This window comes from Pelophylax lessonae (assembly GCF_965119305.1).
Source record: "Pelophylax lessonae genome assembly, chromosome: 3".
Classification (NCBI taxonomy): domain Eukaryota; kingdom Metazoa; phylum Chordata; class Amphibia; order Anura; family Ranidae; genus Pelophylax; species Pelophylax lessonae.
In genome coordinates, this window is record NC_138770.1 from 110423428 (window position 1) to 110446814 (window position 23387).

At 45.1% G+C, this 23387-nt stretch overlaps 1 protein-coding gene across 2 annotated transcripts in view; it reads right to left on the bottom strand.

Moving 5' to 3' along the window:
* CLIC5 (chloride intracellular channel 5) overlaps positions 1-23387 on the bottom strand; it is a 200310-nt gene that overhangs the window by 126024 nt on the left and 50899 nt on the right. Inside the window, exon 1 of one of the 2 annotated variants that reach the window (XM_082251895.1) lies at positions 18516-18829. The exons of the other annotated variant lie outside the window; for it this stretch is intronic. Coding sequence (XP_082108021.1) covers positions 18516-18578 — 63 coding nt within the window. The 5' untranslated portion in view covers positions 18579-18829. Of the gene's footprint in view, positions 1-18515; positions 18830-23387 lie in introns of those variants that run through there. 2 annotated transcript variants of the gene reach the window in all.

The window sequence follows — 23387 nt, forward strand, 5'->3', positions numbered from 1 at the left end:
AAGGCAAGCTATCTATGTCCAAACACGACAGAGGACCTGTGCAGGCCCCCTGCAGGCTGTTATAATTACGCCACTGTCATACACAAGGAGGGGAGGAGGGAGAAGAGGACTTTGACGCTCCTCCCCTCTGTCTCAGATCACGGAGCACTGTCCCGCTCTTCTATGCACCCGGCCACCCCCCCCGCCGCCCGGGATTGGTCCTGGGCACCGCAGCAGCTGGCCACAGTCCAAAGCGGCCCCAGGGCAGGCAGCCTACCGGGAAATTTCCCGGTATCCCGGTAGGCCAGTCCGGCCGTGGTTACAACCCCTGTCAGATTTGTTTTCACCATCTGTGTCCCATTGCAGAGATTTACCCTCACTTTCTGTCCCATAGCCAAAGAGGAAGTGAGAGGAAATCCCTGTAAATTAAGGGAATTCCTTGGGAACCCTCAGGTCACCAGAACTAGTGTCTCCACTGGAAGATTTCACCTCTATTATTTTTCTGGGGACAACACAAAATTTGGATAATTTCTTTTACTTTCACTGATAATGTTAAACAGGACCGATAGAGAGGATGAATCTCCTTAACGGGGGCACAGACAGCAATAAAAACTGGAAGGGGTTCTAATCCATCTCCACTCCATCCAGAACTAAGAAAAAAAAATTGCCTATAGGCCTCTTTCACACATGCGGTTCGTTCATTTCATCAGTTCAGTCATGTCAAAATGGATGAAGTATTGATCAGTTTTTGATCAGTGCTCATCGTTTTTTTTACATCCACTACCAATGCAAAAAACGGATGACAAACTCACCATTTGTCAGTTTACATCTGTTATTCGTCCAATCCATTTTTTTAAAAAAGCTTGCATCAGTTAAAAAAGAAAAACTGATGATGACGGATGCGAATGTAAACTGATGTATATGGATGATCATCCCTTTACATCCGTTTTGTCATAGAAATGCATTGATGTCTGTTTTTCATCCGTCAACAGATAGATGAAAAACAGACAAACGGACAGCATGTGTGAAAGGGGCCTAAGTCTCTCTGCTTGCTTGTTTGGAGCCATAAGGAATTTGAGGGCCCATTTGAACACACACATTACAATGCGCTAAACCACATGTGTTCAGGTTATCCATAATAAAAATAGGACCTGTAGCCATCTCTGCACACATTTTTCAAAAATACAAGTCTGTTTTAGTGTGTTGGGAGTCCCATAGAATTTAATGGCAATGCATTAAAGAGCTTATGTACACAGGTGCACTACGTGGTGTCCAGGATCACCAGCTGCTGCGCAATGCAGCCCATTGGAATGAATTACATAAAATGCTGTGTAGCACTTGCTGTATGATGACTTGTTGGACCTCTAGCACACAGTCACTGAGGGTACAGTTCACACATCCCTCCTTACTCCGGATGGCTTGTCACACAATAAACAGTCCAGGGGTATTGGTTTTTAATGTTTATTTTGGAACTTGGATAGGAGAAGGGAATAGTGGAATACTCCAACTGTAACTATTTACAACAGACATCCCAACCTGCAAAAACTCATTTCAGGGAGGTGAGCCCCCCCCCCCCACACGCCGCCGCCCCCCCCCTCACGCACGCGCCGCACCCCCCCCCCCTTTCCAATTTAACACTACCAGAGAATAATGAAATTAAATGTAATCAGTATACCTGGTCACTGGTGCTGGTACTGGCCTGGTCACTGGTGCTGGCCTGGTCACTGGTGCTGGTACTGGTGCTGGTCACTGGTGCTGGCCTGGTCACTGGTGCTGGTACTGTTCACTGGTGCTGGTACTGGCCTGGTCACTGGTGCTGGTCACTGGTGCTGTTGCTGGCCTGGTCACTGGTGCTGGTACTGGTCACTGGTGCTGGTACTGGCCTGGTCACTGGTACTGGCCTGGTCACTGGTGCTGGTACTGGTGCTGGTCACTGGTGCTGGTACTGGCCTGGTCACTGGTGCTGGTGCTGGTAATGGCCTGGTCACTGGTGCTGGTACTGGCCTGGTCACTGGTACTGGCCTGGTCACTGGTGCTGGTACTGGCCTGGTCACTGGTGCTGGTACTGGCCTGGTCACTGGTGCTGGTACTGGTGCTGGTACTGGCCTGGTCACTGGTGCTGGTACTGGCCTGGTCACTGGTGCTGGTACTGGCCTGGTCACTGGTACTGGCCTGGTCACTGGTGCTGGTACTGGTCACTGGTGCTGGTACTGGTGCTGGTCACTGGTGCTGGTACTGGCCTGGTCACTGGTGCTGGTACTGGCCTGGTCACTGGTGCTGGTACTGGCCTGGTCACTGGTGCTGGTACTGGTGCTGGTCACTGGTGCTGGTACTGGCCTGGTCACTGGTGCTGGTACTGGCCTGGTCACTGGTACTGGCCTGGTCACTGGTGCTGGTCACTGGTGCTGGTACGGGTGCTGGTCACTGGTGCTGGTACTGGCCTGGTCACTGGTGCTGGTACTGGCCTGGTCACTGGTGCTGGTACTGGCCTGTTCACTGGTGCTGGTACTGGCCTGGTCACTGGTGCTGGTACTGGTGCTGGTCACTGGTGCTGATACTGGCCTGGTCACTGGTGCTGGTACTGGCCTGGTCACTGGTGCTGGCTCTCTGGTGCTGCTCTCAGGTTAGGTCACTGTGTCTGTCACAGAGTGGGGTGTCACGATGATTGGTCCCGCGCACGCCAAAATGCCTCCTGGAGTATAAGATGTGGCTGTAGTAGAGAGCAAAGCCTCTGCTTGCTCTCTGCAGCTCCTCCCACAGGCGGAGTGCATGACTCATATCACTCCGCCTGTGAGCCGGATCTACTTCGGCTCCGTGCAGGCTTGCTGACACACTCTTCTGCCTGCATCGATGAGTCATCTGACTCACACACACAGCCGGGATATTGCCCTGAGCTCGCGGGTGTCCGTGAGCTCAGGGCGGAAAGCGGGAGTCTCCCGCGACTTGTGGGAGACTTGGGATGTCTGTTACAATGGATAAGAAAAACTACCACAAGAGGACACAGTTTTAAATTAGAGGGGAAAAGGTTTAAAAGTAATATGAGGAAGTATTACTTTACTGAGAGAGTAGTGGATGCATGGAATAACCTTCCTGCAGAAGTGGTAGCTGCAAATACAGTGAAGGAGTTTAAGCATGCATGGGATAGGCATAAGGCTATCCTTCATATAAGATAGGGCCAGGGACTATTCATAGGATTCAGATATATTGGGCAGACTAGATGGGCCAAATGGTTCTTATCTGCCGACACATTCTATGTTTCTATGTTTCTATGTTTCTCACTTGGCCTCACCAGGTTGCTTGTGGAAGCAGCTGCACTGCTTGAACCATACTGCCACATGTATGGAAAGGGTAACATCTAGTTGATCTTTTCTCTCCACCAATAGACTTGGTGAATCAACATTATCTTCGGGACATTAGCATCCCCTTTACTGACACCCGTCCACTGACTCTTCTAGCTGCAGGGTGGCCCCCCTCAGGTCAAGCCCCTGACACAGATCTGTGCTCTGTACTGCAGAATCAGATCCTCCAGTGTCTCCCTTTTCAGTCAGCTTTACCGGACCTCTGGGTTCAGTTCCTCACTAGCAATCTCTAGGCCCTCAGGTTGACCAACTGAGGCCACATGGCCGTACGGTGAGATAGTTTGCGGCAGCAGTGTGAGGATTCCGGCTGTAAAGTGACATCTTGATGCCCGGCATCCACTGTTGAGCCGAGTGATAATCTCTGATTACCACAGCAATGGATCCGAACCCAATCATCCAGGCCCTGCGGGGGACCATAGAACGCAAGATGAGGCTGGCGGCCGAGAACGAGTTCAACCAGGTGGGGGCACCTACAGGGCTCCTGGGGTAATACTGTTATTCAGGGGTGTTGCTAGGCAGGAACAATACCAGGGGCTTGAGCCTGAATCTGATACCACGATGTCCCTTTCCGACATCAGAGGGGGGCGTGAAGATCAGCGCCACGGAGCTTAGCCCAGCGCTGGATTAAAAGTGAGTGTAACACCACTTAGAGCATTTTGATAGGGGGACACCTCTTGACCCCTTTACATTACACAGTGTGTTGTACAGGGTGCAAGGTTCAGGAGTGCATTGTATGGGGTGCAAGGTTCAGGAAAGCGTTGTACGGGGTGCAAGGTTCAGGAGTGCGTAGTACAGGGTGCAAGGTTCAGGAGTGCGTAGTACAGGGTGCAAGGTTCAGGAGTGCGTAGTACAGGGTGCAAGGTTCAGGAGTGCGTTGTATGGGTTGCAAGGTTCAGGAATGCGTTGTACGGGGTGCAAGGTTCAGGAATGCGTTGTATGGGGTGCAAGGTTCAGGAATGCGTTGTACAGGGTGCAAGGTTCAGGAATGCGTTGTAAGAGGTGCAAGGTTCAGGAATGCATTGTACGGGGTGCAAGGTTCAGGAATGCGTTGTACGGGGTACAAGGTTCAGGAATGCGTTGTACAGGGTGCAAGGTTCAGGAATGCGTTGTATGGGGTGCAAGGTTCTGGAGTGGGTTGTGCGGGGTGCAAGGTTCAGGAATGCGTTGTATGGGGTGCAAGGTTCAGGAATGCGTTGTACGGGGTGCAAGGTTCAGGAATTCGTTGTACGGGGTGCAAGGTTCAGGAATGCGTTGTATGGGGTGCAAGGTTCAGGAATGCGTTGTACGGGGTGCAAGGTTCAGGAATGCGTTGTACGGGGTGCAAGGTTCAGGAATGCGTTACACGGGGTGCACGGTTCAGGAATGCGTTGTATGGGGTGCAAGGTTCAGGAATGCGTTGTGTGGGGTGCAAGGTTCAGGAATGCGTTGTACGGGGTGCAAGGTTCAGGAATGCGTTGCACAGGGTGCAAGGTTCAGGAATGCGTTGTATGGGGTGCAAGGTTCAGGAATGCATTGTTCGGGGTGCAAGGTTCAGGAAAATGTTGTACAGAGTGCAAGGTTCAGGAATTAGTTAAACTGCAAAGACACCAATTAGTTAAACATTGCACACTTAGCCTAAAATCTTTATTAGCAGTATACAGAAGCAGAGGGAACAATGGCAACATCAGATCCATGAGTGCAGCTGAGCAGGACATGCAGCAGACAGTGTAAGTCGCGCGGGGATGTCCGTGAATGAGCGGGAGCGCGCCTCCGGCGGCGCGCGCTCGCCCCCTAGAGGCTCCTGGGCGAGCGACGTAGTACTACATCACTTTGCCCAGGAGGGGCTGACTGCCGCAGTAAATGTACTTGCGTCGGTCGGCAAGTAGTTAATCAACTATGATACCAGCTGTAAATAATCAATATAAATAAGAAGCGGCGTTAAATCCTAATAGTGCAATCATGAATAATCATATGGTAAATAACGAGGCATAAAAACAATAAACATGCAGTGAATAAATTATGAGCAAAAGGTATCATTGAAAAAATATGTAGAAAAAAAATCAATCATATGAAAGTGATATAAAAAAATAAGTGCGAAATCCAATGTTAGGTGAACAGAAAAAAAGTCCTTTAAAAGTCCTTCAATAATAAACAAGAGTGTCCATAAAGTGCAAAACAGTGTATAGGTAACGTTGATTGATGAAATCCACCAGCAAGCACCAACATTAGCATACGCTTCTTACCAGATAGCGTGGACCATAAATTATAATGGTCATAAAAGCACAAAATAATTTGGCATCCGAGATAGGCGGTGGCTGCTCAGCAGCAGCTCCAAATGGATTAGGAATAAAAAGAAATAAAAATGAACAAGCATAGTGAAGTTTCCTAACATTTAAGTCCTTTAAAATATATAAGAAGTACCTTTGATGGGTTGTAAACAGGCATAAACCAGTCAAATACCAGCAGACTATCAGCTCATGAGAAAGGAACGCTAAGTAAGCGTGATCTCTTCAGTAATAGCCAATCCCGACATGTTTCGTCATCTGTGACGTCTTCCCAGGTGCAGGCCGAGCGTTAGTAGGATTTAGTGCTGCTTCTTATTTATATCTTACACATTAGTGTTACCACTTACCACCCTCCGAAAAGCGATCCACAGTGGATCCCTTTTAGAGGGCGGAATGGCAGCAGCTGACCGGTTAAAACCACCTCCTGATACCTTTTTTTATTTTCACTTTTAAATTACTAAATGGCAGTTTTACATTGTGGGGACCGTACCACATCTGCAAAACTATATGGACCCATTTACACTTACGCACATCCATTACCAAGCAGGGAACAGTGTGCGTCCAGCCAAAGTGTACAACAATAACAAAGCAAATTGTGGCACTTTTTTCTGAGAATCTATAAATGGAACCTTTTTTTTCCCACCTCTTAGCACATTTGTATGAATGGTTCTAAAAACAGCAGGAAGTTGGGAAATATATTATTAGAAAAAAATAAGTGACATGTTTATCTGTCTTGACCTAGTAGAGGTGTTGATTAGAGCTGTCTGAGCAGAACAGGTCAGGAATGTTATCGCTGCTCCAAAATGCTTCTCATATAGGCTGGATTCACATTCATGCATTTCCCTCCAGTACGTTTTTCATTGAGCATCAAAACACGTCATTGTGCCTTGATGCCCATTGAGGTTTATTGTTGTGCATTTTCAATGTGCATTTCAGTGCATTCTATTGGATGACAATGTACACTATATCGTCAAAAGTATTGGGACGCCTGCCTTTACACGCACGTTAACTTTAATGGCATCCCAGTCTTAGTCCGTAGGGTTCAATATTGAGTTGGCCCACCCTTTGCAGCTATAACAGCTTCAACTCTTCTGGGAATGCTGTCCACAAGGTTTAGGAGTGTATCTATGGGAATGTTTGACCATTCTTCCAGAAGCGCATTTGTGAGGTCAGGCACTGATGTTGGATGAGAAGGCCTGGCTCGCAGTCTTCGCTCTAATTCATCCTAAAGGTGTTCTGTTGGGTTTAGTTCAGGTGTCCCTCATTCCCATCACAAAAAGTTGGGAGATATGCCCTAACTGCTCCTATTTAGGCTGCAAAGGCAGCTGACAGGAGTGTATAAAGTTATCCTCCTGTCCTGTTCAGCAGCCAGTACTACCAGACAAACCCAACCCATTCAAGTGAATAGGGCAATGTCACAACCGCGGCAATGCATGCGGGTACGGGCTTTACGGGGTTAAAGCAGACAGTAAGGAGGTGACATATCTCCTCCTCTCCACCTGTGAAACGCCTTCTGAAAAGCAATCCACCACAAAGCACTCTTCAGAGGGTGAAGCTAGTGTAAATGAGCCCTAATACAGGTCCCAGGAACCCCAAATATTAGGGTAAATCATGCAAATATCCACTTCAGCTTGCAGTGTTGAGGCAATCTTATATCTCAGTGTGGGAGAATGTGGTGTTGGTCCCGTCACTCCTGGATAAGTAGGCTCATACATTTAGGGAATGGATGCTCAACCTGTGGCTCTCCAGCTGTTGCAGAACTAAAAGTCCCATCATGCATCTGCCTTTGGGAGTCATGCTTGTAACTCTCAGCCTTGCTATGCCTCATGGAACTTGTAGTTCCGCAACAGCTGGAGGGCCACAGGTCGAGCACCCATGATTTAGGGGAAGTTAGTGTTAGGAACTAGGGTTAAAGAATTATTAATCCCAAAGGGAAATTGGGAGGACATGCTGCCTCTATTCCTTCCACAGCTGCCCGACAACGCTGCTATCAAGGAGATGTCTGTTTTGACAGAAGGCACTTTTCTCCACCTCCAAGCAATTGTCTGAGAAAGGTGTAGCACCCTCCTAGGTAGGTGCTATTGAGAAAGTATAGTTTGAGCTCTGTCTGCTTACCAGAGGGGCTGCAGGTAAATCTATATTGTTCTCTGCCTACCAGAGAGCAGGATCTGTTAGTGAGGTCTGCTCATTATGTTCAGGATTCAACTCATTCTGTTTAGAGAGTGTTTCACACTTGTCCAATAGGGAGGTATGTTGGACAGTGGAAGGAAACCTGACAAATGGGTGCATGGGCTTTTGATACAGCCCTGGTTATTGGCAGAGGGAAAGTGCCTCGGTGCATATAGGGATACTGTATAAAAGACAGGAGCACATTTGCTCGAGGTATTTCGTCTGGATAGCGGAGTCCGGGAGGGAGGGGGCAGCTGCCTCCTCCTCTGTAGAGGTGCCATGAGGCCTCAGGTGGTCGTTCTGAAGGCCTCGGGAGTAGCAGTGAGGAACTGAATCCAGAGGTCCAGAGAAGCTGACTGAGAGGGGAGACATTGGAGGATCTGACTTGGCAGTACAGTGAGTACAGAATCTCCTGTCAAGGGGCCTGACCTGAGGGTGGCCACCCCTGCTCCTAGGATAGTCAGTGGACGGGTGTCAGTTGAAAGGGGATGCTAGGGAAAGTGTCCTGAAGATAAGTTATCGTCCACCAAGTCATCTTGTCAGAGAGTAAAGAGAGCAAGAGACTTAACCCTTTCTACACTTGTGGCAGTGTGGATTAACAGCCTAGCTTTTTCCAATTGATATACAGCAGAAGTCCTGAAGATAGAAGTCCTCAACCAATGTGAATAGTTTAGCTGGAGTATCCCACTATTCCTTTCTATTATTCCAATTCCAAATAAACACAAAAAAACCAACAACCCTAGACTGTTTATTTGTGTGACGGGCCATCAGGAGCAGTGCTGGTAATCAGGGGAGCCCGTCAAGTCACTATTCAGCAGGCCCTGCGGGGACAATGCTACAAAAGCATCTCACATGGGATTGGGGATCGGGGGCTTGTCAGCTAAAAACTTTCAGTGCTTGGGGACTTCTAGAAAAGTGACGTCTGTCAAGGCAGGCCCCTCCTTGCCAGCAGCATTGTTGGACAGCCGGGGAAGGGGAGTCTTGTCTGGCCTCACAGCTAGCCTCAGACAGCACCTATTAGGATCAGACAGAGTACTATATGTACTTTTTCTGTCTTCCTGTGCCGCATGATCTGGCACAAGTCACAGCCGGCTTCCAAATCCAAGCTGGTGGTGCCAAGGATTGGCAGTGGTGAATCAGTTGTGGGAAGGCAGCACTGGAGTCCAGGTACTGGTAAGTATTTGTAGTTGCTGGCTTTTCATTTTTAACCTCTTCACGCTGGCCGCAGGCATATATGCGGCCTCTCGGCAGGTGGGCCTCAATGCTGAGAGGCTGCAAATATGTGTAACAAAATGTAAACAATTCTGTGTCAAGAGCGCACACCCTGCGTGCTCCCAGCACAATTACTGGCGGGTAACGGAAAGCTTTCTGATCACGTGACCGCTGTGACAGCCAATCGCTGCCCGCCTCCGCTTCCCAGAGTCTGAAATCCCTTAAAGGGCCGGAGGTGCCAGCGCTAAGGGGTTAAAAAAAAACAGTGAAGTTCCTCTTCAAGGATTAGTATTTCTGCAAAATCTTTACTATTCATTGCAGCTGTTAAAGTCATATATTTTATTGTACCTGCTTTAAACATATATACATATACAGTCAGAAAGTATCCTCTGTGCCGTAGTCCACAGCCGAGGATCTTATTACATAAAGTACGGTGAGGCCAGTTTAAGGACATCCGTGAACAATGGATTACAAGGATTTCCTGCACGTCCCTGGCTGGTGTTTTCAACATACTGTAATTGCTCTTTCTAGTTCTGATCAGCGAAAAAAAATACAGATTTCCTATCAGCACAGGAATAACGCCTACATAGATGGCAACTGTCCTAGATTTGCCAGGACAGTCCCACATCTAGGTGCTCTGCCCTTATGATGCAGTCCTGAGTTGTGTCCCAAGATCATAGCATTGCCCTTATTTGAGTTACTGAGCATGTCTAGTTATTCAAAAAATAGGTATTAACTGAGGGGATGGGGGTGCAAGTGGGGCATTCCCACATAATTAAATGTGGGATGAACTGGAAAGTAGATATAATCCAGAACCTGGACATGCTTAGTGTGGGCCATGGTCAGGGTTGAAGGTGTTTCAAGGACTGGGACAAATATGTGGCCATGTATGTACCTGGAGTCCACCAGATGCCCCTTGCTGGCGTAACCTGTGCACCATTTCAGTGGGGTCACCGATGAGCATAAACTCTCCTCACTCAATGACATGAGGTCATCTTCTTACACCATTGTATACATTTTATATAAAGTGCCACACATCATCTCAGTTCACAATGTATTTGATTTTTATGATTCTTTGCAGGTGAGCCCTGAAGAAGGGGGAGACAGAAGGTGTAAACGCCACACACTGGAATAGTGTGCCACTATATAGAGAGGTAAGGATACGGCTTCAGCCTGAACTCCTCCTGGCTATGCTCCTCTGACATGTTTCGCCCTGCCTCTCTATGATTAAGCCCCATAGGCATGGTGAAACATGTCAGAATGTTGAAGGCTTGGGACATGGTGGTGCAGAGATGGGGAATCTCCTCATTGCCAGGCCCACTGGCACTGATGCTGGGCAATATGGGCTTCCCCGCTAGTTTTTCTGCCCTGGCAGATAGGGTTGCCCTCCCAAATACATAAAGCACATAATGCACATTCCCCCACACTCTTCCATTAGCTGAGCTTAATACAGGGGAGCTCAGCAGCCCAAGCAATTGGCTGTGCTATTTCCAACTCAAACATTCTTGTGGTCAGCTCACTAAACAAGGTCTAAGTTACAGAGATGCAACTTCTATAGAGATTTTGTGCCTCCAGAAAAACAACTGTCCGTTAGCAATATCTACTATTTATGACATACTTCTTCACAGTGCTTTTTTCTCAGAAAATATGTGCAGGAACCCCCCCCCCCTCCCTTTTAAGTCACCCGCTACCCACCTCTGAGCACCGTCCCTTGGCTCCACCCCCCTACCCACCCCCGAGTATTACCTCTTTTAGAGAATACAGAACCAAGTATACATAGTTACATAGTTACATAGTAGGTGAGGTTGAATAAAGACAATAGTCCATCCAGTTCAACCTGTGTGGGTGTGTGTGGCTGTAATCATCTCACATAGCCCTTAATGTCCTGATCCTTGAGATGTAAGTCTAAGAGTCTTTTGAAAGCCACCATACTACCCGCAGAAACCACCTCATGTGGTAGAGAATTCCACAATCTTGTAGCCCTAACAGTAAAGAACCCCCCTCGTTGCCTGAGGTTAAAACGCTTCTCCTCTAATCGCATTGTATGCCCTCTTGTCCTCATGCAATCCCTTCGAATGAACAGCTTTTTTTTCTAAGCTGAGCTCCCCATTGAGATATTTATAAATTGCTATCATGTCCCCCCTCAGGCGTCTCTTCTCCAGGGAGAATAAATCGAGCGATTGCAGCCGCTCTTCATAGTCAAGGTCCTCCAATCCCCTAATCAGTTTAGTTGCCCTTCTGTGGACTCTCTCCAGCTCCAACACATCCCTCCTGAGGACTGGCGACCAGAACTGGACAGAATACTCCAGATGTGGTCGGACCAGAGTTTTATAAAGTAGAAGGATTATAGTCTTATCTCTGGAATACATCCCTTTCTTTATGCATGCTAATATTCTGCTGGATTTGGCAGCTGCCGCTTGACATTGCATGCTGTTGCCTAATCTATCATCAACCAAGACTCCCAGATCCTTCTCCATTTTTGATTCCCCCAAGGGTTCCCCTCCTAACGTGTATTGTGTTTTTATGTTTTTAGTCCCCAAGTGAAAAACCTTACACTTCTCCATGTTAAACCTCATTTGCCAAGTCGTTGCCCACTCTGTAATTTTGTCCAGGTCATTCTGTAGGATATCTGCTTCATGCTGTGCAGTTATTGCCCTGCCCAATTTGGTATCATTCTGTGATGCTAAGCAATTTGTATAGAATTTGTTAATAACAAGAAAAGCAGTAAAATAGATCTCCCCAGTGACAACAGATCACCCCCAACAACAAAAGACCTCCGCAACAAAAAAGCCCTCCAACAACAACAGATTTACCCCGGCAGCCAGCATCAATTGACTCTCCAGCAGCCAGCAACAATTGACCCCTCCCTCAAGAGTAGATCTCTACCAGCTTCAATTGACCCCCCCCACACTAGATTCCCCACCAGCCAGCACCAGCAGAAAGCAACAATAAACTCCTCCCTCAACAATAGACCTCCTCTGCAAAAACAGATCCCCCCTCACCAATAGAACCCCCAGCAAACTCCACCACCCCTTGCCATTACATACATTCAATGCTGAAGGTCCTGGAACTGCACTTCCCCCATGTTCCAGCTAAAATAAAACCCTGCTTTTTAAAAATGCCTTCTCTTATAATCCATTGTATATTGTGGACTAGGAGTGAGAGTTAGGCCACCCACTTTCATTAGAAGACTGGTAAAAGCCATTTTTTTTTAACATACATTATATTACCAAACGTATTGGGACGCCTGCCTGTACACGCACATCAAATTTAATGGCATCCCAGTCTTAGTCCGTAGAGTTCAATATTGAGTCGGCCCACCCTTTGTAGCTATAACAGCTTCAACTCTGCTGGGAAGGCTGTCCACAAAATTTAGGAGTGTGTCTGTGGGAATGTTTGACCATTCTTCCAGAAGCACATTTGTGAGGTCAGGCACTGATGTTGGATGAGAAGGCCTGGCTCTCAGTCTCTGCTCTAATTGATCCCAAAGGTGTTCTGTTGGGTTGGGGTCAGGTGTCCCTCGTTCCCATCGCAAAAAGTTGGGAGGTATGCCCCAACTGCTCCTATTTAAGCTGCAAAAGCAGCTGTCAGGAATGTATAAAGTTATCCTCCTGTCCTGTTCAGCAGCCAGTACCACCAGACAAACCCGACCCATTAAAGTGAATAGGGCCACGCCGCAACTGCAGCATTGCATGCGGGTACGGGCTTTATGGGGTTAAAGCAGACAGTGAGGAGGTGACATATCGCCTCCTCTCCACCTGTTAGACACCTTCTGAAAAGCGATCCACCACAGAGCACTCTTCAGAAGGTGAAGCTAGTGTAAATAAGCCTTAATACAGGTCCAAGGAACCCGAAATGGCATCCTAGTTTTAGTCCATAGAGTTCGATATTGAGTTTGCCCACCCTTTGCATCTATAACAGCTTCAACTCTTCTGGGAAGGCTGTCCACAAGGTTTAGAAGTGTGTCTATGGGAATGTTGGACCATTCTTCCAGAAGTGCTATTGTGAGGCTAGGCACTGATGTTGGAGTGAAGGCCAGGCTCAGTGATGTTGCGACAGGAAGGGACAGCCCAAAATTGTTCCCAGAAAGTTGGGAGCAGGAAATTGTCCAAAATGTCTTGGTATGCTGAAGCCCTAATAGTTCCCTTCACTGGGACTTAGGGGCAAAGCCCAACCCCTGTAAAAACAACCCCACGCCATAACCCCCTCTCCACCAAATGATTCGGATCAGTGCACAAAGTAAGGTCCATAAAGACATGGGTAAGGGAGTTTGGGGTTGAAGGAACTTGACTGGCCTGCACAGAGTCCTGACTTCAACCCAATAGAACACCTTTGGGATGACTTAGAGCGCAGACCGCAAGCCAGACCTTCTCGTGCACATCAGTCCCTGACCTCACAAATGCGCTTCTGGAAGAATAGTCAAACGTTCCCATAGACACACTCCTAAACCTTGTGGACAGCCTTCCCAGAAGAGTTGAACCTGTTGTAGCTGCAAAGGCTGGGCCAACTCAATAATGAACCCTACGGACTACGACTGGGATGCCATGAAAGTTCACGTACATGAAAAGGCAGGCGCCCCAATACTTTCGCTAATATAGTGTATAAACCAAGCCTCTCAGGCTGGGTTCATGCTTGAATCAGATGTGACTCACGGCTGGGGTCCGGTGCGTCCCTGTTCTCCATTTCAGGGTTGAATCAGGCCTGAAGTTTTGGCTGAATTGGGACCTGAAACCAAGCAAAGATGCACAGCACCCCTGTACAATCCACTCCATAGCCGCCACGAAGATTTGTGAACCGCCTCCATTCAGAGCCGGGCACACTCTCCGGTCATGCGAATTGGATGCAGAGAAACCTGCATCTAATTGGCACTAGTGTGAACCCAGCCTCAGTTGAGATACAAGAGAGGAATTACGAAGGTGGTATGGATGCCCTGACAGAAGACAAAAGATGTTACCTAATTATCCATTGTTGTGGCAAGAAACTTGGGACAATGCTATATCTGTGGTGATCGTGTCCATATTTGAGACTTTTCTGAAAGGATATATTTAGACTGATGGTACATATTACAGGCAATAGATTACCTGAACTACCAGAATTTCTATTTTTTCCAAGACCACCACAGATGGCCAAAAAGGGTTTAACATGCTTTATCCTTGCCGCAGCCAGGGCTATTATAACCAGACATTGAAATTCTAAAAGAACAACATTTTGGGAATAGTAATAAAGGGGAAATCTTCCAATGGGGACACTAGTTCTGGTGACCTGGGGGGTCCCCAAGGAATTCCCTTAGTTTAGGGTGACCAGACGTTCCCGGTTTCCGGGGACAGTCCCCGCACTGAGGACGCTGTCTCTGAATCAAGTCTGTCCCCAATTTTGTCCCCGGATTCAGGGCCAGATTAACGTTGACAGGCCAGCTGAGAAGCAGCCTGGTGTACCCAGCGCTCTGTGTATTATGTAGTCATGTGCACAGCGGTGTGTGTATTATGCAGCCTTGTGCCCAGCGCTCTGTGTATTATGTAGTCCTGTGCCCAGCACTCTGTGTATTATGCAGTACTGTGCCCAGTGCTGTGTATTATGTAGTCCTGTGCCAAGTGCTCTGTGTATTATGTAGTCCTGTGCCAAGTGCTCTGTGTATTATGTAGTCCTGTGCCCATCACTCTGTGTATTATGCAGTACTGTGCCCAGTGCTGTGTATTATGTAGTCCTGTGCCCAGTGCTCTGTGTATTATGTAGTCCTGTGCCCATCACTCTGTGTATTATGCAGTCCTGTGCCCAGTGCTGTGTATTATTCAGTCCTGTGCCCAACGCTCTGTGTAATATGCAGTCCTGTGCCCATCACTCTTTGTATTATGCAGTCCTGTGCCCAGTGCTGTGTATTATTCAGTCCTGTGCCCAACGCTCTGTGTAATACGCAGTCCTGTGCCCAGTGCTGTGTATTATGCAGTCCTGTGCCCAACAATCTGTGTATTATGCAGTCCTGTGCCCAGTGCTGTTTATTATGCAGTCCTGTGCCCTGCGCTCTGTGTATTATATAGCCCTGTGCCCAGCGCTCTGTGTATTATGTAGTCCTGTGCCCAGTGCTCTCTCTGTATTATGTAGTCCTGTGCCCAGGGCTTTGTGTATTATGTAGTCCTGTGCCCAGGGCTTTGAGTATTATGTAGTCCTGTGCCCAGGTCTTTGTGTATTATGTAGTCCTGTGCCCATCGCTCAGGGACAGGAAGTGAAGAGAAATCTCGGCAATGGGAAAAAAATCATACAGGGATGATACCTCTCCCTTTCTCTATCCAAAATGAAAAAAAAAAAGTTTTGTCCATAGTTCTACTTTAAGGCAAAATGAGGCAGTGTGTTGGTACAATGCTGTGCCATCTTTTCTGAGCAGCACCCTAATGTACCTTGCAGTAACCATACATTACTGACCATTACACTACTTATGTGCATTGCAGTGCACTGCCAAAAATGCTACATGTGCCAAATGGTAAAGGCCATAAATGCCAGTTCACACCTATGCGTTTAAATGCATTCTTTGTAGCATACATTAATGCATATGAGCAGGTTTACCTTTGTTATTATTAGTGCTAGCTTATACTGTATCTGTGCATTGACCATGAAAAGTTCAAGTCATTCATTAAAGCGTACAACAACACCACACCCACCCAAAGTAAAAAACAAAATAATAATAACACAGAGATTAGGTGTTCAGCCAGCTAAAGAAATGTACACGCTGAAAATAGAATTTTCCTTTACAAACTAGTCCAGGTACTAGGTATAGAAAACCATGAGGGCCTATTCACACTTGTGCACTGTTTTAACGCACACTAAAAAACCACAACGCATTGCAACGCAGCAGTCTATTGTGCATGCTATGACATACAGTAATACACATGGTGGTGTAGGCGAGCCCTTACTGTGATCTAGCTTGTCTTATTCTATGGGCAGCACGGCGCCTTAGTGGTTGGCACTCCAGCCTTGCAACACTGGGGTCCAAATCCCAACCAGAATACTATCTGCATGGAGTTTGTGTGTGCTCACTGTGCAAGGACTGATATAAAAATCCTCCACTACGACTGTACACCAACGTCTCAGCGCTGGAAGTGAGACCTCCCTATTCCAGTCCCAGGAGTTATTCCTGCCTTCACACCTATTTAGTGTCAACACTCACCAAATACATTTTCCATTTCCACAGTACTGCACTATTGGAGTTCTTCATTTTTTTACTTCATTCTCATTCCTCAGCTTGCCGGGACCATAAAATGCTTAGTGACCTCTATAAATGTGGTGAGGTTTGTGTTTTTGGCAAGTGTGCATTTTGAATTTTCTGGTGGTGGTTTATCACAATTGGACCACACATTGAAGGCACAATAGGATTGCATACATCACTTGCGTTTTGTGACCTCTTCTAGCATGGGTCTCCAAACTGCGGGCCAGTGGCCAGATTCATCCCTTTGCCTACCTTTATCTGGCACTTGGGGCACTATCACATCCACTGACATCAATTATAGGGCACTTTTCCTCCTTCTGACACCAACTATAGGGTACTTTTCCTCCTTCTGACACCAGGGATGGGGCATAATTTCTCCCACTGACAATGATGGGACAATATTCCTACCAATGACACCAATGATGGGCACTATTCCTCCCAATGACAAGAAGGATGGGGCACAAATGTTTGCCAATTATGCCAACGATGGGACAGTATTTCTCCCACTGACACCAAGGATTGGGGCACTCTTCCTCCCAATGACTCTTTCAATGGGGCACTAGTCCTCCCAATGCCTCCAACAATAGGGCACAATTACTCCCATTGATACTAAGGATGGGGTACGATTCTTCCGAATTATGCCACTGATAAGACTATTCCTCCCACTGACAATAAGGATGGGGCACTATTCATCCCAATGACTCCAACAATGGGGCACAACTCCCCCCAATGACTCCAACAATGGGGCACAATTCCGCCTAATGAATCCAACAATGGGACACGACTCCCCCCAAGGACTCCAACAGTGGGGTACAATTCCTCCCAATGACTCATACAATGGGGCACAATTCCTCCCAATGACACCAATGATTTTGTACAATTCTTTCCAATTGCGCCAACGATGGGTCACTATTCCTCCCACTGACACCAAGGATGGGGCACTATTACTCCCAATGGCTCCAAAAATGGGGCACAATTCCTCTCAATGACTCCACAATTGGGCACAATTCCTTCCAACAAACCCATACAATAAGGCACAATTCCTCCCAATGACTCATACAATGGAGCACAATTCCTCCCAATGACTCATACAATGGAGCACAATTCCTCCCAATAACTCGGACAATGGGGCACAATTCCTCCCAATGACTCGGACAATGGGGCACAATTCCTCCCAATGACTCGGACAATGGGGCACAGTTCCTCCCAATAACTCATACAATAGGGCACAATTATTCCCAATGACACCAATGATGGGGTACAATTCTTCCCAATCGCGCCAACGAAGGGACTCTATTCCTCCTACTGACACAAAGGATGGGGCACTATTCCTCCCAATGACTCCAAAAATGGGGCACTATTCCTCCCAATGTCATCAATGATGGGACACTATTACTCCCAATGTAATCAATGATGGGACACTATTCCTTTCCGATGACACCAATGATGGGACACTATTCCTTCCGATGACACCAATGATGGGGCACTATTCCTCCCACTGAGACCAACGATGGAGCACTATTCCTCCCACTGACACCAGAACCTTTTCTACTCCCACTCGATACAGTCTAGCCCCCCTAAAGTGTGAAGAGCAGTAAACTGTCTCTGCTTAGAAATTCAGGCAGACTTGTAACGTACCTGGAAAAGATCTCATTCCTTTTCTTTCTGAAATGTAAAGTATGTTTTCTGCAGATGATGTTATGCTCTCATACTTTCTGTTATGCACTAACAATGATGCTGCTTATCCAATTACTGAATTGATGTTTTTTTTTATGAAAGCTTTATATTTTCTTTTGTAATCAATAGTATAATAATGACCCTTGGGTCTCTTGTGACTTCTCGAATAAAATAGTTTGTAAAAAAAAAAAACAAAGTTTGGAGACCCCTGTCTAATAGTGGTTGAGGTCAATGCATCCGGTGAGTGTTGACACTGAATAGGTGTGAAGGCAGGAATACCTGCCAGGAGTAGGATTGGAAAGGGAAAGTCTCACTTCTAGCGCTGCAACTTCATAACATTTGCTGCATAAATTGTCAGCACTATATAAGCACCTGTAAAAAATAATATCCAGCATATTATTGTAATGACATGAAGCGGCACAGCGAATGACCTGGTGTACCTCATTTTTACGACAATTTAGAAATTACCAGAAGCTCTTGTGTTTACCTTGTAATTAAATCCTAATTAGTCTGGACAGAGACAGCACTCACAAAACAAGTACGCACAGCAACAAAGGAGAGCGTTCAAAAACACAGCAAAGTGCTTAGTCGTCAGATATGAATCAACAGAAATTGTCGTCCCTGGTCCCCAGCCTGCCTCTATTCACCGCCACTTACCTTTACGAAAAGTTCGATTTCGGGGTCCTTCTCGTCTCCGTTACAGGGAACAGAGTCTGTCATTTTTGTTTTGGTAAACAACTTTTTTTTTGTAGTTTTAAAAGAACAACAGTGCTGCCTCTACTTGGACTAATCCTTTAAGTAGATGAGTTAGGGGAAGTTCCTTTAAGTCAGCGCAGCATCCCACAGATGAGCTGTCCTGTAGTGTAGGTTGCAGAAATGCAGCGTATTCCTGTATATGAGAACTACATGTCTCTCGCTGGGCTGGTGACTCTATCCTCATGTGTCAGTGATCTGCTCTCAGTGACACACCAAAATAGCCCAGAGCTAAAGAAGAGGGGAGGGGCTTAGTGGAAGGGGATGGTCAGGCTGCACCTATGGCATGTCTGGGTGACAGCAGGGCACACCCTCCAAACAGTGTGGATGACAGAAGTGACAGCTCAGTGCTGTGTACATGGGAAGTGCTGCAGTCCTGTCTGTCTGCACTCCTCAGTATCACCAGTGACACCTTCATACCCCGCACCAGCACTAAGCCAGAGCCACTGATCACTAATAAATATATACATACATCAATTCATCAATATAATGCAACTGTAAGCCCTTCATGATGAAATCAATCAATCAATAAAAAATAATAAAACAATACTCCTTAGAGCTCGTTTACACCACAGTCCCTGCGTTCTGTGTGCACTTCCTCTATGTGCGTTTACATGCACTTCAAATGCATTTGCATCTTGTTTTTATCGGCGGTTTTTTTTTTTATTTTTTTTTTTTTAATTTACATGCATTTGCATCGTGTTCACATTTTTAAACACACATAAAAGCACCACAATGGTGTGAATATATGCGTTCATTCTGCGTTTAAAATGCGTTGGTGTAAGTGAGCCCTGAATGATAAAATAAGTCAATAAATAAAATACAAAATGTTAACCCCTTAATGATGACATAAATAAAAAAAAAATGCAGATGTTAACCCCTTGATGATCAAATAAACTCATAAAATGTAGATGTTACCCCTAATGACGAGATAAAGGAATACATAAAATGTAGATGTTACCCCTTAATGGTCAAATCAATAAATCAATAAAAGGTAGCTGTTATCCCCTTAATGATCAAATAAATACATCAGTATAATGTAGCTGGTAACCCCTTAATGACCAAATACATAAATCAGTATAATGTAGCTGGTAACCCCTTAATGACCAAATACATAAATCAGTATAATGTAGCTGGTAACCCCTTAATGATCAAATGAATAAATCAGTAAATTGTAGCTGGTAACCCCTTAATGATCCAATTAATAAATCAGTATAATGTAGCTGGTAACCCCTTAATAATCAAATGAATAAATCAGTATAATGTAGCTGGTAACCCCTTAATAATCAAATGAACAAATCAGTATAATGTAGCTGGTAACCCCTTAATGATCAAATGAATAAATCAGTAAATTGTAGCTGGTAACCCCTTAATGATCAAATTAATAAATCAGTATAATGTAGATGGTAACCCCTTAATGATCCAATTAATAAATCAGTATAATGTAGCTGGTAACCCCTCTAATGATGACATCAATAAAAAAAAAAAAAAAAAAATGCAGATGTTTATGTCTTGATGATCAAATAAATCCATTAAATGTACATGTAACCCCCTACTGGTGAGATAAAGGAATACATAAAATGTAGAAGTTAACTCCTTAAAGATCCAATAAATAAATAAATAATAGGTAGCTGTTAACCCCTTATGAATAAATAAATAAATCAGCAAAATGTAGCTGTTAACCCCTTAATGATGACACGAATAAAAAAAATGCAGTTGTTAACTCCTTGGTGATCAAAGAAATCAATACAATCTAGATGTTAACCCCTAATGATGAGATAAAGGAATAAATGAAATGTAGATGTTATCCCCTTAGTGATCAAATAAATAAATAAAATGTAGCTGTTTACTCCTAATGATAAAAAAGTAATAAATAAAATTTAGATGTTATCCCCTTAATGATCAAATAAATCAATAAAAGGGAGCTGTTAACCCCTTAATGATCAAATAAATAAATCAGTAAAATGTAGCTGCTAACCCCTTAATGATGACATGAATAAAAAAAAATGCAGTTGTTAACTCCTTGGTGATCAAAGAAATCAATAAATTCTAGATGTTAACCCCTAATGATGAGATAAAGGAATACATGAAATGTAGATGCTAACCCCTTAATAATCAAATAAATAAATCAATAAAATGTAGCTGTTTACTCCTAATGATGAAAAAAAAAGTAATAAATAAAATTTAGATGTTAACCCCTTAATGATCAAATAATTAAACAAATCAATAAAAGGTAGCTGTTAATCCCTTAATGATCAAATAAATAAATCAGTACAATGTAGCTGTTAACCCCTTAATGATGAGACAAAGGAACACATGACACGTAGATGTTAACCCCTTAATAATCAAATAAATCAACAAAAGGTTACTGTTAACTCCCAACGATGAAATAAAGTGATAGATAAAATGTAGATGTTACCCCTTCACGATGATCAAATACATTTATAAAATGTACCTGTAACCCTACATAAAATGTAGAAGTTAACCCCTTAAAGATCAAATAAATAAATCAGTAAAAGGTAGCTGTTAACTCTTTAATGATCAAAAAATAAATCAATAAAATGTAGCTGTTAACCCCTTAACAATGACATGAATAAAAAAAATGAAGATGTTAACTCCTTGGTGATCAAATAAATCAATAAAATCTAGCTGTTAACCCCTAATGATGAGATAAAGGAATACATGACATGTAGATGTTAACCCCTTAATGATCAAATAAATAAATGAATAATAGCTAGCTGTTAACTCCCAATGATGAAATAAAGTAATAAATAGAATGTAGATGTTATCCCCTTCATGGTGATCAAATAAATCAATAAAATGTACCTGTAACCCCTGCTGATGAGATAAAGGAATACACAAAATGTAGAAGTTAACCCCTTAAAGATCAACTAAATAAATAAATCAATAAAAGGTAGCTGTTAACTCCTAATGATGAAATAAAGTAATAAATATAATACAAATTATAACCCCTTGGGTCTTGTTTACACCACAATCCCTGCGTTTCATGTGTAGTTAATTCATGTGCGTTTACATGCACTTGCAATGCAACTATTTTTGTAGTTTGGTTTGGGATTTCACTTTGTATGATTGTTAGCGCAGCACTGCAGCTTCTTTTTATATATTTTCACATTGGGTCACAAACTAATAGGTGAGCAAAAAGAGTTTGGTGAATAGACAGCAATTCATCTGCATCTTTTTTTTTTTTAGGCATTAGTTATTTTTATTTAATGAGTTGCATTCATTTTTGCAGTGTGATCACATGCATTGCGGTACATTTGTGTGCAAAAAAAACACGCAGCTCGCTGTTCTTTTTAAAAGGCAAATGAAAGCACCGCAATGCGTTCGTACTGCGTTTTAAACACGTTCAGCTGCCTCTAGTGTAAACAACCCCTGAATAATAAAATAAATCAATAAATAAAATACAAAATTTTAACCCCTTAATGATAACATAAATAAAAAAAATGCAGATGTTAACCCCCATAATGATCAAATTAATTAATATAATTTATATATTAACCCCTTAATGTACGGCTCGACAAATCCTAGGCGCCAGGTCGCCATTGCGACTAGAAATTGCATCCTGGCGCCTGGCTTTTGTCAACTCAATCACTGTTGGTCTGAATCATTACAGAAGCGCAGTCTGCCAGGCTGCAAGTCCAACAGCTGCAATTAAATCCCTATCAAGCCGCTATAGTCTTTGAGAGCAGAGTGTTGGGCTGCCATTGACTGGAAGTTTTCTGTTGGGCGGGTTCTTATGTTGGACAGCACAGGCCGCCATTGGCTGGAAATTTCAGCTGGGTGGGTACTTATGGCGGACAGCATGGGCCACAATTGGCTGGAAATTTCAGCTGGGTGGGTTCCTATGCCTTAAGTTCTTAAGCCGGACAGCATGTGATACATGGAGGCTACAAAAATTATTACAGAGCGGGGATACTTCATTCTGATCTCTACTGGAGGTGATTGTAGCCCTATCTCTACTAATTTCTGTTAACAGAGACCAGGCGGGCCGCCTGCCCGCCCTATTGAATGGGCACACCTGAGTAATGCCCAGGTGCATGGGGGAGTGCCCATGATAATGTCTGTGTTGGGGGTTCACTGGCAATTTGGCCACTGGTGACACCTTTCACCCCTCTCTCTTATCCCCCCCTCTCTCTCACCCACCCCCATCTCTAACCCCCCTCTTCCTCACCCCCCTCTTTCAATTACTCTTACCCCCTCTCTCTCTCATTTCCCCTCACCTCTTTTCTCTTACCCCCCCCTTTCTCAACCCCCTCACTCCTACCCCCCTTCTCTCTCACCCCCCTCACTCCTACCCCCCCTTCTCTCTCACCCCCCTCTTCTTACCCCCCCTCTCTCTCACTTTCACTCACTCTTACCTCCTCTCTCTCTCTCATTTCCCCTCACCTCTCCCCCCCCCCTTCTCTCTCTCAACCCCCTCACTCCTACCCCCCCCCCCACCATTCTCCCACTCCCTCTTTTTCTCTCTCATCACCACCCCCCCACCCCCCCACACACACACACACACACACACACATTACTGATGTAACAGCGTTATGTCTGGGTTATTGGCTGGCCACTCTGCTGTAAGTTAGGGGAATTAGGGGGCGCAAACTACTTGCCTTGCCCCAGGGTGCTCACAACCCACGCTACCTTATAAAAACCTGGCTCCTAACTTTTTTGGCTGGCTCCTAGTTTCAAAGCAGATTTGTCAAGCCCTGCCTTAATGATCAAATAAATTATACAATTTAGATGTTAACCCCTTAATGATCAAAT